Consider the following 14788-nt stretch of genomic DNA (forward strand, 5'->3'; position numbering starts at 1 on the left):
TGTCTCATTCACATTATCCTACTAGGCCGGTTGGAAAAACCAGGTGAACTCCTGTCTCCCCTTCCTCTGGCCAACTACTTTATACATGGCTGTCAAAATGAGTTCCTGTATTTATAGACATTTTTAAAAAACATCATACTTTCAGTTTATGCTTCTTTATTTTCTCTTTTTTATGTAAATATATAGAAAAGCATCAATTGTTTCATCCTAAGTTTGTGACTATCCGGGCAGCCTGTAGCTTAATCCTGTCATCTGGGAAAGCCATTAAATAGATAAGCCTGCTTGAAAACTGTGAGTTGGGACCAAACAGCAAGGCAAACATTGAATCCTCGCAGTAGGCGTGACTGTTTGATCTGTAGGGGAGACTTCTCCTGATCTCGTTCAGATTGCTTATTAATAAGAGGAGATCATTGAGAACATCCTGACGTTGGAAATAGTTGAATAGGAAAAGGAAGGATGCTTCAACCTGCACATTGAACATGTCGAATGTCAGCTCCAAGTTGGTGGAAAAGTTGATGAGGATTTGTAGCACTTGAAACTTGATGCTGGATGACCCTGTTTGCAGCAAGTGGAAGAAGTCTGGGATGGCATGTTTCAGCATGTGATGGTGCTGGTGGTTGTAGGACATCTTGGTGAGGAACCTCAGACACGGCAACTGCTCAAACTCTTGAAATGTCGAAGTGGTTAATTTCAGAACCTGAGGGATATATTTTACCAGCAGATCACGGTTTACTGGATCATTACTGAGGAAATTGAAAACTGTCACAGCGCTGGACTTGATATAGTTGAGAGGATCATCCAGTGATTCTGCAATGATGGAAATTCCACCTTCAGCACGAAATAGCTCCTGGCTGCTTGAAAAACCAGGAATGCGGTAAATGCTAGTCAGGATCGTCCCTCTAATAACAGGATCTTTACTTTCATGAAGAATGGTCAGAACTGTCTTCAGATCCTGAAGATTCATCTTGACAGAGTTTGATGAAGCAAAATTTGATGAAACCGAGTTGTCTCCCACAGCACCCATACTGTCCAAAGTACTGTTGCCACTCTTATCAATGAGCAGGTCTTCATCATCCCCTTGTGGAGAGACTAGCCCTGACCGAATAGCTCGGTACAGTAAATACACAGCGCCAGCACCTGTTAGAATCCCTATTAACTTCTTCCTGCATGTCTCGTCAAAGAGTTCCACCATTTTTCAAATCGGTATTCAAATCACTTCCCCGTGTTGACCAAACTTTGCATCAATCTTCTGTAAACTCTGCACTGCCCAAGACATATTGTTGTGGATGAGTCCTGCATTCTGCGTGTGTGTTGTGCCTTTCGAATTTTTGCAATAATCATGTCATAATGATCCCTGACATCATAATAGTGGACATACCTGATACAGTGGTGATAAGTTAATGGGATGGTTCGCAATTATTATTGGGCCACTGCACAGAAATACACATAAATCATTAGTGATGCACTTCAGTAACCACATGTTTCAGAATTCTTGACTCTACCTCCATGGACGACTGAAGCAATACTTCAAACAATTGTTCGATGTCACCTGTCACCATGTTTCTTGCCCGCAAAATAATTTTGAAAAATGCACAAAAACTTTAGGCAATGTGCTGACAGTTTTAAAAATCCAAGGGAAATGGTGTTACACCGTGAGTTACATGCTCAAATCTCTGGAATGGGTGTTATCTTAAACAGCAGAGGAATGTGATGGGAAGGACTGAACTCCCCTTTTTGATTCATTATGTTTCTGACTGTGGACAGGAGTTAACAGCATGGTATTACCACTGACAGGGCCTGTCAATAAATGTAGTAATTGCAGTTGTGAGAGAGAAAATCTCACAAAATTACATTGGAGTAAAATTATCCACAGAGTAATAGAAATGAAAAATGTCCTGAATAGTTTTCTAATTGATCCCACAATTTTATGCAGTCAGAAATAGACAACAGGCACAACTCTATAATGTATTCTCGAAAGTTTAAAATACTAAATTATTCATATTAGAATGTAATCCGAGTGCTCCAAGGGAAAACCACTGGCCTGAAAGGAATTTGATCCAAAATTTGGTCAGGCGCATGTAGGGAGTTCTGAGGAAGGGTCACCAGACCCGAAACGTTAACTCTGTTTTCTCCTTCACAGATGCTGCTAGACCTGCTGAGATTTTCCAGCAACTTTGTTTTTGTTCCTGATTTACAGCATCCGCAATTCTTTTGGTTTTTATTTAGGGAGTTTTGGTGTTGGGCTTAAAATAATATCTCCAAATCAGACCATTAAGGGTTAATCATTAAGGGTTAATTGGACATGACAATCAGCAATTGAAGCAAAATGGAAAAAATACCTGAAAATAGGCCTAGTGTGAACAATAGCCAGTTTTGGCTGGGAGGTAACTGCATAATCTCAATTGTCCATGGAAACCATTCTTTTAGGTAATTAGCACCGAGCCGCCTGGAAATCTTTTTAACTTGTTTTCTGCGTAATGGAATGCCTGGAAAAGTACTGAATGTATTACGAAATGGTGATTCAGCGAGTAATATTAGATTCCAAATAGTATTGATATCAGGGACTTTGCCCCAGTCATCAGACGTTTCACTTTCAGGCTGGGGTCATGTGCTTGGTGCTATGGAATCTAAGACAGAGCTCCATATACCACCGTCACCAAAGTCCTTGACAGATAGAAGGCTGTGAGCCTAACTTGTTTGTATATAAATGTATATCGATTCACTGATTAGTTTGTATATGTCTCTAATATATATTAAGTAGATTAAGCTAATAAATTTGCTTCATATTAAAATGCATGTGTATTCTTATAATCATTTTGATCAGACTTTAAAGAACCTGTTAGGTACTTTCAGCCGAACAATACAGGAGTATAATATCTAATTTCTTTTAGGGATTACAGCTGCCTTTTCAGAAAAATATCTTCATTCTCCTTGCTTCAAATGGATCGTGTTCAGTTCATGAATGATACTTAAACTTTTACTTTTGACTTTTCCTTATGTTCCTGGCAAAATAAATCAACTTTTGCCATCAAAGTGCCATCACTCTACATGTTAATCAGATTGCTAAAGTTAATCTTGTCTCCATTTTCAGTCTCTACAATCAATCCCGATTCCATTATTTGACATGATTTAGCACTTGCCTCCATTGACTTAAGCATCTATTTGTCTTGTCTGTGTTTAACCCATCTGCTGAGCTAGACAGAGGTCAAGCAATGGCAATATTGTTTGCTGGATCGGTGGGCTGGAGTTGCTTTTGCTCCAAGAAATCATTAATATCTTCCACATAAATTATGAAACAGACTGGCCTTGAAATTGTGTGGGACCAATATTAAGGTGGTGGAAACTCAAGTGTTCATCCAGTAGTTAGAGCTTGAAATGCCCAGAGAGCCATGAACAAAAATTCCCCACCTTCTAAACATTTCAATTGATGTCAGGTAGAATCCCCTGAAGGCTTTCACACTGCATTGGATTTACATTCCAGGTAGTAGCAAACTGGATTCTATACTGTGGATTAAGATTTGGGGCAAAGTTAAAATTGCTTAATCCAAATGCACCCTTAGAAACCTCACATTTCTAATCCATCACTACGTTTTAGATCTTTTAGCAGCCTGTTCCAGGTTGGCAGCACAGCTCCCCCAGTCTGCTTTCCTGTCTCCAGCACCATTCCTGAAGAGATCTACTTGCAGGGTGAGCACCTTCAGGTACAAACTTCTGCGTTAGATAATAGAGACAGTGACTGCGGATTGGTTGCCTTGTGTGTTTTCTGGATTAATGAAGAGTAAAGTGCCCATTCACTACAAAAATCTCTCCAAAGGGGAAAATAAAAAGACACAAAGAAATGTAGATGCTGGAAATCAGAAACAAAATCAGAAATTGCTGGGAAAACTCGGCAGGTCTGTCACCATCTATGGAGAGAAAGCAGAGTTAACATTTTGGGTACAGTGACACTTCATCAGAACTGGAGACGTTCAGAACAAGAGTCGTAGAGCCATAGAGATGTACAGCACGGAAACAGACCCTTCAGTCCAACTCATCCATGCCGACCAGATATCCTAAATAAATCTAGTCCCATTTGCCAGTATTTGGCCCATATCCCTCTAAACCCCCATTCAGATGCCTTTTAAAAGTTATAATTGTACCAGTCTCCATCATTTCCTCTAACAGCTCATTTCATACACGCACCACCCTCTGCATGAAAATGTTGTCTCTTAGATCCTTTTTATATCCTTCCCCTCTCACCTTAAAACTGTGCTGTGTTGTTTTGGACTCCTTCACCCTGGGGAAAAGATCTTGTCTATTTACCCTATCCATGCTCCTCATGATTTCGTAAACCTCTATAAGGTCACCCCTCAGCCTCTGATGCTCCAGGGAAAATATCCCCAGCCTATTCTACCTCTCCCTATAGCTTAAACACTCCAAATCTGGCAACATTCTCGTAAATCTTTTCTCAGCACTTTCTAGTTCCACAACATCCTTCCAATAGGAGGGAGATCAGAATTGCGGACCCAAAATGTTAACTCTGCTTTTCCTATGGATGGTATCAGGCCTGCTGAGTTTTGACAATGAACACAGAAATGACCATCTTCCAATGGACAAGAAATAGATAAGGACAGTGTTAAATTGTACGTATGTAAGTGCACAGAGTATAGAGAACAAAACTGGGGAACTGGAAACAGAAATTGCACAGAATATAACAAAGTGCCAATGACAGAAACATGGCTCAAGCCAGAACAGGCCTGGATGTTAACATCTTGGGTTATAAAGTGTTTAATAGAAACAGGGTGGGTAAAAAGAAAAGAGGTGTAGCAGTTTTTGTCAACAATAGTATCATGGCCCTTGAACAAGATGCAGTACCTGAATTAGAATCTATATGGTTGGAGGTGAGAAACTGGAAGGGAGCAGTGACCCAATTGGGTATTTATTATAGACCTCCAAATAGTGGGGAGGAAGTAGAAGACGGCATTTCTAGGTTGATTATGGAAACCTGCAGGACAAGTAGGATTGTGATAGTTGGTGATTTCTATTATCCTAGGGTAGACTGGGGAAAAGGTAGAGTGTGGAGCACAGAAGGGGAGAAATTCCTGCAATGTGTGCATTTCTAGAACATTACATTTCCAGTCTTACCAGGGAGGAAGCTGTGCTGGATCTGGTCCTAGGAAATGAGGCAGGTCATGTGGACAATGTCAGAGTGGGAGAGCATATAGGAAATAGCGATGATAATACAGTATGGCTCAGTATTAAGTTAGAAAAGGATAAAGGTCAGGGATTTAGATACCAGACTGGAGTAGGGCAGATTTTAGGAGTCTAATTGTTAAACTGGAGCAGGTTGATTGGAAATGCATTTTGATGGAAAAACAGTTGATAACAAATGGGAATCTTTCAAAAGTGAGATAAATAAGGTGCAAGCTAGATACATACCCATGAGAAATAAATATAGAATATCCAAAGCTAGAGTATCCTGGATAATTAAGGATATTGATGACAAAATAAGAAAGAAAAGGAGGCATATAATGCCAGAATAATATATAAGAAAGGTTATGGGAAAAGACAGGAGTGTGTGGTTGACAAACATATCAGCCATGATTGAATGGCAGAGAGGATTTGATGGGCCCAATGGTCTATTTCTGCTCGTATATCTTATGGCCTTTTGGACTTGATCAGATGACCAAAGAGAGAGCCAGCCATGGATGTCTAAGGAAATAAAGGAAAGTATCAGATTAGAAAAAAAAACACATACAAAAAAGCAAAGAGTAGTGGGAAACTAGTAGACTGGGAAATCTTTAAAGGCCAACAGAAAGCCACAAAAAAAGTTATAAAGAAAAGTGAGATAGATTATGAGAGTAAACTAGCTCAGAATATAAAAACAGGCAGCAAATGTTTCTATCAATATGTAAATCGTAAAAGAGTGGCGAGGTAAACATTGGTCCTTTAGAGGATGAGAAGGCCAATTTAATAACTGGGAATGAGGAAATAGCCAAAACATTAACCAGTTAGTTCGTGTCGGTCTTCACTGTGGAAGACACAAATAACATGCCGAAAACTAATGGCAAGAAGGTTATAGCAGGTGAGGACCTAGAAACTATCATTATCACTAAGGAGGCAGTGCTGGGCAAGCTAATGGGGCTAAAGGTAGACAAGTCTCCTGGCCCTGATGAAATGCATCCCAGGGTACTAAAAGAGGTGATGGGGGAAATAGCAAATGCACTAGTAATTATTTACCAAAATTCACTGGACTCTGGGGTGGTTCCTGCAGATTGGAAAACAGCCAATGTGACGCCACTGTTTAAAAAAGGAAGTAGACAAAAAGCAGGTAACTATAGGCCAGTTAGCTTAACTTCGGTAGTGGGGAAAATGCTTGAATCTATCATTAAGGAAGAAATAGCAAGACATCTGGATATATATTGTCCCATTGGGAATACCCAGCATGGGTTCATAAAGGGTAGGTCATGTTTTACTAATTTGCTGGAATTCTTTGAGGACATTACTTGCATGGTGGACAATGGGAAACCTGTCGATGTGGTGTATCTGGATTTCCAGAAGGCGTTTGACAAGGTGCCACACCAAAGGCTGCTACATAAGATAAAGTTGCACGGTATTACAGGTAATGTATTGGTATGGATAGAGAATTGGTTGACCAGTAGAAAGCAAAGAGTAGGGGTAAATTGGTGTTTTTCTGGTTGGCGGTCAGTGGCTAGTGGTGTGCCTCAGGGATCAGTGTTGGGACCGCAATTGTTTACAATTTACATAGATGATTTGGAGTTGGGGACTAAGTGTGGTATGTCAAAATTTGCAGATGGCACTAAGGTGAGTGGTAGAGCAAAGTGTGCAGAAGACACTGAAAGTCTGCAGAGGGATATAGATAGTCTAAGTGAGTGGGCAAAGGTCTGGCAGATGGAGTACAATGTTGATAAGTGTGAGGTCATCCATTTTGGTAGGAATAACAGCAAAATGGAATATGTTTTAAATGGTAAAAAATTGCAGCACGCTGCTGTGCAGAGGGACTGGGTTGTCCTTGTGCATGAATCGCTAAAAGTAGGATTGCAGGTGCAGCAGGTAATTAAAAAGGCAAATGGAATTTTGTCTGTCATTGCTAGAGGGATGGAGTTTAAAAACAGGGAGGCTATGCTGCAGCTGTATAGGGTCCTGGTGAGGCCACACCTGGAGTACTGTGTGCAGTTTTGGTCTCCTTACTTGAGAAGAGATATACCAGCACTGGAGGGGGTGCAGAGGAGATTCACTCGGTTGATTCCAGAGTTGAGAGGGTTGGATTATGAGGAGAGACTAAGTAGACTGGGATTATACTCATTGGAATTCAGAAGAATGAGGGGAGACCTTATAGAAACATATAAGATTATGAAGGGAATAGATAAGGTGGAGGCAGGGAGGTTGTTTCCGCTAGCAGGTGAAACTAGGACTAGAGGGCATCGCCTCAAAAAAAAGGGAAGCAGATGTAGGACTGAGGTCAGGAGGAACTTCTTCACCCAAAGGGTTGTGAATCTGTGGAATTCCCTGCCCAATGAAGCGGTTGAAGCTACCTCGCTGAATGTGTTTAAGGCAAGGCTAGATAAATTTTTGAACAGTAAAGGAATTAAGGGTTATGGTGAGTGGGCGGGTAAGTGGAGCTGAGTCTCAAAAAGATCAACCATGATTTTATTAAATGGCGGGGCAGGCTCGAGGGACCGGATGGCCTACTCCTGCTCCTAGTTCTTATGTTCTTATTAATGCTGAGCTAATACATGAATTCATGCATCAGTCTCCTGTTCCTTTCTGTGTCCATGTGACCTATGTGTATATCATCTTGAATGTCTTGATACAGAGCTTGTGGAATTATGATTTGTTTCCCATTCTCGGAGTATCCTTGTTTATTACCGAATGGCCACAATGAACGTACTAGCTCTAGAACCTATTGATTGTGTTTGTGTAAGCTGTTTCAGCCAATTATCATCTAATATAGCTTAATGAATCTGCTGTGCTTGGCTGTGACAAAAATGTATGAGATCAGTGCGGTGGTCTGGAATCTTTGATGCTGCAGCTGACAGATTTCTCACCAGATGAATATAATAAAACCTGTAATCACATGCAGTTGACAATTAACCGATAACAGCTGCTTCAACTGTGAGAAAGGTTTTAGGTATCTATTCCATCCGAACAACTACAATGAAAAATGCCAACATGTGGGATGTTAAACCACTTGTAAACAGTTTGCTTCTCTTGTGTGTACTACATCACATTGTGCCACTTTCCTGAGTACATTTTCTGTGAGGTGCATAAAAGGTTAGCATTTGCATGTACACCAGTATCAATGTCAGTGCATAATGTACGTTTCCCATTCCTTTTGGCATTTGTCACTTGGATGGAGGTAAAGGTTTCAGATTTTCTGTCAGCATCCTGTGTGCTTCAAGTTCACTGTATACACTGTCTGACTGGGTTCTGCAAGCTGTGACATTGCAGTTACCTCCTGGATTTTGTTGACCTATTCGTATGCTATGGACAACTTTGGAAACTTCTCTGACATTGTTCCTTTGTTGGCCTTTCTTCACATTCTGCTTTAGAGCATTGCATTGTACTTGAGGTTTCTTAGTGCATTTCTGGTTTTTGTTTTTGGCTTTTCTGCTGTTTTCTTTTATTGTTTTTACTGCTAACCTTTTAAAACATGTCAATAGCAACAGATTTTTGCCTCATAGTGGTATTCATTTCAAATAACAATGGATGACATCAAGTGGCCTTCTTTTATTTTCACACCAATTTGTAAAAAGAAGGTGGCAGAATAAAATGATGTCTGAACACAGGTAACTCTTTTAATGTAATTTTTTAGAAGTATTTTTAAGTTGCATTTCTTTCAGGAGAACTTTAGAGCCATTCTTTCAGGAACACTTAACTGTTTTTCTTTAAGAGAGGAAGGTAGAGACAGGTATAGTACTCATTGTGCTTCAATCTAACTTTGTAGCCTTAATTTTTGTTTGTGGCGTTTTAGTTTTGGTTGTAGTTTTAATTTAAAAAATAGATATACAACATCAAGCGGGCTTCATTTTATGTCTATATCAATTTGGGTAAAGAAAATTGCAGAATGAACCAGTGCCTGAACACAATTAAGTCTTCTGGTATAAAAAATAGTTTTTCAATGTTCTTAAGTTGTATTTTCTTCCAGGAGTACTTTGGAGCTGTTCTTTTAGGAGCACAACTTTTGTTTTTGGTAGTTGTAACTTCAGCGCTGAACTCGGGCTAATTTATAGATGACTGTTAGGAAACAAAAATCACACCTGTCACAATGCTATCATCTTTTCAGCCTTTAAAGTCCATTCACTGCCATCAGCAAGCAGTCATGAGTAACTTTAGTAGCCATTTGTTCCCCTCCAGCTTTTAGTCCCCTCCACTTACTGTCACTTCTAGCACCAATGTGATGTCACCATGGTCCTGTTTGTGCTGTATGATATGTTAGCCCATGCAACATATAACATGAAGTTCTTGTAAGACAAATATAACATGAGTTCTTGTGAGACAGATATCTTGAAGTAAATTTACAACACTAACTTACGTAGAAAGCTACAAAATCACCAGTGTTGCAGACATGATATGCGTTCAGTGCTTACTGATGTTACTGTACATTACATAAGAAGTGACAGAAGAGACTTAACTGAGCCCGTGACACAAAGTGCTTGACTCAGGGTGAGGTAGGAACTTTTAGACCAGAACACATATAATGATGTCATGTAACTGTTTTAAAGGTACAGACCTATATGATCTAGAATCTGTGCCATAATCCTACAGTGGGGAATGAGAGGGTGAACTAACCTGCCAGTCATAGAGGAGTGATAACACAATTGTGAAGAAAAGCAATTGGCAAAATACCACTAACTCCCAAAAAAGTTATTCCAAATTCTATTCTTTCCTTCACAAAGGGAGGAGTCTTTCCGATTTATTCTGGTTTGAGGCTGCTGCAATTGCTTTTTTTCTTCCCCATTTGACTGTTTATTTGAATGGCAATTATGATGGTATGAGGCAGGGTCCTGTGGCCACTCCTGTTCAAACACCGAGTGCCATAATACAAGAGGAAATGATTCAACACTAATTCCTTAAAACTGTCTCCTGTTGTCTGACCACTCATCAGCTGATCCAGACTGAGGATGTTCGTAACTTGCCATATTCCTTGAGCTCTACAAAGTGAATTATTTCACTACCTTCCAAATTTAATTGAAGAAAAATTCCCAACATTGGAATTGACAGAGAGCAACTTTAACCATGTTCTAGACTGCAATCAATATGGACAGTTCAGCTTGGTGATAGAAAGGGTAATAGAAAAGGCTGTGTTGAGGGACTTTCCAGAGAGGGAGGATTCAAAACACCAACCAAGTTGCTGGTCATTGGGGAAGCATCAACAAAGGCCTTAGGAACAAGACTGAGCCACAGTGAGAACCAATGGAAAAGGAAAGACCATGATATCTTAAAGACATTCTCTTATCCTGAACAGAAAAGAAACTGACAACTGATTGAGAGAATCATTATTAGTAGAATTTCACCAGATGCACTAGACATTGGGGAGATATCGATAGCTGGGAACAGGGGAAGGGAATGAAAGAACTGAATTTGGAATAATTACTTTTGGGGTGGAATTTTGTCTTCTTCACAATCATCATTTTCTTCTCTTGTGCTTGAGTTCATTGTAACTCACCAAACATTACATCTAGTCATCACAGCTTGGCTTTTGTCTTGTGTTAAGATCAAAACTATATTTTTTGTATGCAAAGCAAGCCCTAAGGGGTTTTCAAACCTTCCTGGATAGTAAGGAAATAACTTGTATGAACATCTTCCATGACCCTAGGCCATCCCTAAGTGTTTTAGAGCCAAGAAGTCCTTTGTTTGAAGTGTAGTCACTGTCGTAATGTCGAAAATGTAGAGCCAGTTTGTGTGCAGCAATCTCTCACAAACATCATTGAGATGAATGATCAGTTCATCTGTTGTTTGAGAGATCCATATTGGCCAACCCACCAAAGAAGTCTCCCTTTCTCCTTTTTGATTGAAATCGGATCAATGGGATCTTTTCAATCCAAGTGTGTACATGAGACTGTCAATCAACAGTCTGACATAGTCATTTTCACAGAATCATACTTTACAGTCAACATCCCAGACTTCACCATCACTATCCCTGATTATGTCCTGCCCCACTGCATGACAGGCCTAGCAGAGGTGGCAGCACAGTGGTACACTTGGGAGGGAATTACCATGAAAGTCCTCAATAGTGATTCTGGGCCCTATGAAGTCTGGTGGCTTCAGGTCAAACATGGGCAAGGAAGCCTCCTGCTGATTACCATACAATCAGTATTCATTCGTGTTAAACAGCACCTGATGGAAACACTGAGGGGGACAAGGGTGCAATATGTCCTCTTGAATATACTACCTTACTGGACTTAATATCCATTACTAAGAGGGGCTTGGCAACACTACTGCAGGATGGCTCCTAAGGGACATAGCTGCTAGACTGGGTCACCAGCAGGTGGTGAAGGAACCTACAAGAGTGAAAAAAAACATACCTGACATCATCCTTACCAATCTGGCAGGGAATGCACCTGTCCAAGTTGGTATCGGTGAGAGTGATCACTGCACAGTCTTTATGTGATAGGGTCTTGTTTTCACACTGAGGATTCTTCAATCATGTTGTGCAGTACTACCATCGTGTTCAATGGGGCGACTTTGTTAAATAGCTGGTCATCCAAAAAAAGACTGGGCATCCATGAGGCTCTGTGGGCCATCAACAGCAGCAGAATTGGACTCCAGCACAATCTGTAACCTCATGGCCCAGCATATCCCCCACTCAACCATTACCATCAAGCCAGGGGATCAGTCCAGGTTTAATAACGAGTGCAGGAGGGTATGTTTCAAAATGAGTTGTCAGCCTGGTGAAGGTTCAAAACATTTATGACAAACAGCAGGAGCAGCAAGTGATAAAGAGAGCTGGGTAATTCCACAAACAATAGCTCAGATCTAAGCTCTGCTGTCCTGTCATGAATGGTGGTGGATAATTAACCAAATCACTGAAGGACTAGGTTCCACTGATGCTCAATGATGGGGGAGCTGAACTCACCAGTGCAAAAGATGAGGCTGAAGCACTTGCCACAATCTTCAGCCTGCAAGTTCCACTCAAAGCCACTCACCATCCTGACTTAAATATACTGCCATTTCTTCAGTATCACTGGGTCAAAATCCTGGAACTACCTCCTCAAAGCTGTGGGATGGGTGTACCTACATGCATTAAGTGGGCTGATGAGGATGGAAAATAAATGCTGTTCTAGCCAGCGACAACCATATCCCATGAATGGATTAAAAAAAAACCCTGTGCATTCATGCCCAGTGGCACACTTATTGTAAAGTGTGATGAATAGAATGACAAAATTGACTTTTCTGACTGAAAGGTAGTGGTAGAATAAAAGCAATGACAAACCAATCTGGCAGCACCTGGAATTACATTGTAATTTTTCTACTTGTTCTTCTTGTGGTTGAAGCAGCACATTACAGTGAGATTTTACAGCTTCTCGGGTGAATGAGTTTGGACACCAGATGGCACCTTTTAGCCAGTATCCTCACGCTTTTCTGAAAGGGGAAATAAAGCTGAAAATACAGGGCTGGTCAATCAGGGACTGCGCAGAGATTATGGAGGTGCATACCATTCTGAGCTGCCAAATACATTAAATGCTAATAAGAAAAGAAAACAATGTACTTCCTATTTCATGTCCCTCAAGATTTTGAATTTAATTTACGTGCGGCAGCATGTGATTATGATAGGAAACTAAAGTGAAAACTAAATAGGAGACTGAATCTAAAGTTGAACCTGGATGCCTTCAGCTGGTCAATGGGATGGGGCAAGAGCTGATGGTTTGATAGAATCCTTCATCAGAACTGAATTCCTCCCAATGTTTACAACACTGGCAGTCTTCTGGCTTCTGATGATGGTTCGCACCAAGGTAGTCCCTTCTGCATTAAGCATTGACTGTTGTAGTTCAGGAACTCCAATCTGGCATTGCAGTCTCTGCTGTATTAATTGTAGAGGAAGAGTGGACTGAGAAGGTCACTATTCACCGGCCTCTGTTTTCTCTGGGCCCTGTTCTCAACCAGCTGAGTTTTTTGTTACTGTTCTCCCCTTCCAACACTCTTCCAAACAAAAAAATCTCCAGAGGTCCACGACCTCAATGGCTGTCATTTCATGTCCACCAGCCTCATATCTCCTTTGCTGATGTCTTTATAGCAGTGGGCTGGATATCCTGGAATTTGTAACCCAGTGACCAATTCATCATACAGGTCTAGAGATAGTAGGAACTGCAGATGCTGGAGAATCCGAGACAACAAGGTGCAGGGCTGGATGAACACAGCAGGCCAAGCAGCATCATAGGAGCAGAAAGGCTGACGTTTCAGACTTAGGCTCTTCATCTGATGAAGGGTCTAGGCCCGAAACGTCAGCCTTTCTGCTCCTATGATGCTGCTTGGCCTGCTGTGTTTATCCAGCTCTGTACCTTGTTGTCTCTCATCATACAGGTCTTTGGGTAAACAGCTGACATCCATCCAATGAGAACAGCCAGGTCAGTGCAACATGTTTGACTTAGCAATGAGTGTCTGCTCATGAAATTGCACACTCCAGAACCTCTGAGTTGGTGGCCTTGTCCCACCAAGACAACATCTGAAACAGCGTAAGTGGAAACTTCTCAGCCCTTTCTCCTATTGAGTGTATATAAGCTGGTCTCACTATTGTACAAGAGTGCACTTGTAGGTTCGGTAGACTCACACTTTGATGCTGTCAGTCAGGCTGCTGTGTTGCACACTCTCTTCCTCTGTACACAACAGCTGCAGCTTTTGGGATGCACGTGTTGATTTCAGCGTGAGGTAACTGATTGCCAGTGATGGTGGAGCACGGATTCGTGAAAACATCTTAATAACCTCCGGCATCACATTGTCAGTGCTGATTGATGATAACATCCTGGACTATGATATTTGTCTTTCAAAATATTGTAAAGAGCAAATTTGGGTTTTAAGATATTTAGCTTAGTCGATTTAATTTGCTTAACCTGGCCATTTTTACAGGCTTTTTACAGTACATACCCACTGCTCATCCAAGAAGACCAAGATGCTATTTTGTATTTAATTCTTATCTCTGAAAATAGCCATCACATTCTATTGTACTATGCAACACTTTCACACAATTTTGGAAACACGAACCCTTAAATAATATGGAGCAGCCCCCTGCAAGCACCAAATGATTTTATCAGACATGTACTGTACCTCAATGATATTGTAATTAAGAATACACAATTAATCATCAGTAGTTAATAAAGGCTGGATTTCACGTATTTTTTCCACTAATATTCTTTTTAATAACTGTCAGCATTTTAAAAATGCTGTAAATTGGCTGAGGGAATGAAAGAGTCAGTATTTATCCATTGCCTTATCATTATTGACCTATCCTTGTGTATAAATAAAGCATTAGTGAATAGAGACAACAAGGTGCAGGGCTGGATGAACACAGCAGGCCAAGCAGCATCATAGGAGCAGAAAGGCTGACGTTTCGGGCCTAGACCCTTCATCAGAAAAATGATGAAGGGTCTAGGCCCGAAACATCAGCCCCTCCGCTCCCACGATTACACCCAGCGTGAATAGAAGCCTGTTCATTTTAAGAGAAGATGGAGAGAGATGGGTGTCGGGTTTGGCGGGGATGTTGGTTCAGATGTGTGGCTGCTTTTGTCGGGTCCTGGGGGAGGGGGTGGAATTAAGTTGGTTTGGCAGGTGCTGTCAGGGGGAAATTGTC

General features: G+C 40.9%; 1 protein-coding gene across 1 annotated transcript; it reads right to left on the reverse strand.

The window, feature by feature from the left end:
* Positions 1-202: 202 nt before the first annotated feature.
* Positions 203-1192, reverse strand: LOC125486124 (armadillo repeat-containing protein 10-like). The gene has a single exon (XM_048612356.1). The coding sequence runs from the start codon at positions 1190-1192 to the stop codon at positions 203-205; it is 990 nt and encodes a 329-aa protein (XP_048468313.1).
* Positions 1193-14788: the final 13596 nt, after the last annotated feature.

The sequence above is a fragment of the Rhincodon typus genome, chromosome 26 (assembly GCF_021869965.1).
Source record: "Rhincodon typus isolate 14 chromosome 26, sRhiTyp1.1, whole genome shotgun sequence".
In the NCBI taxonomy this organism is placed as follows: Eukaryota; Metazoa; Chordata; class Chondrichthyes; order Orectolobiformes; family Rhincodontidae; genus Rhincodon; species Rhincodon typus.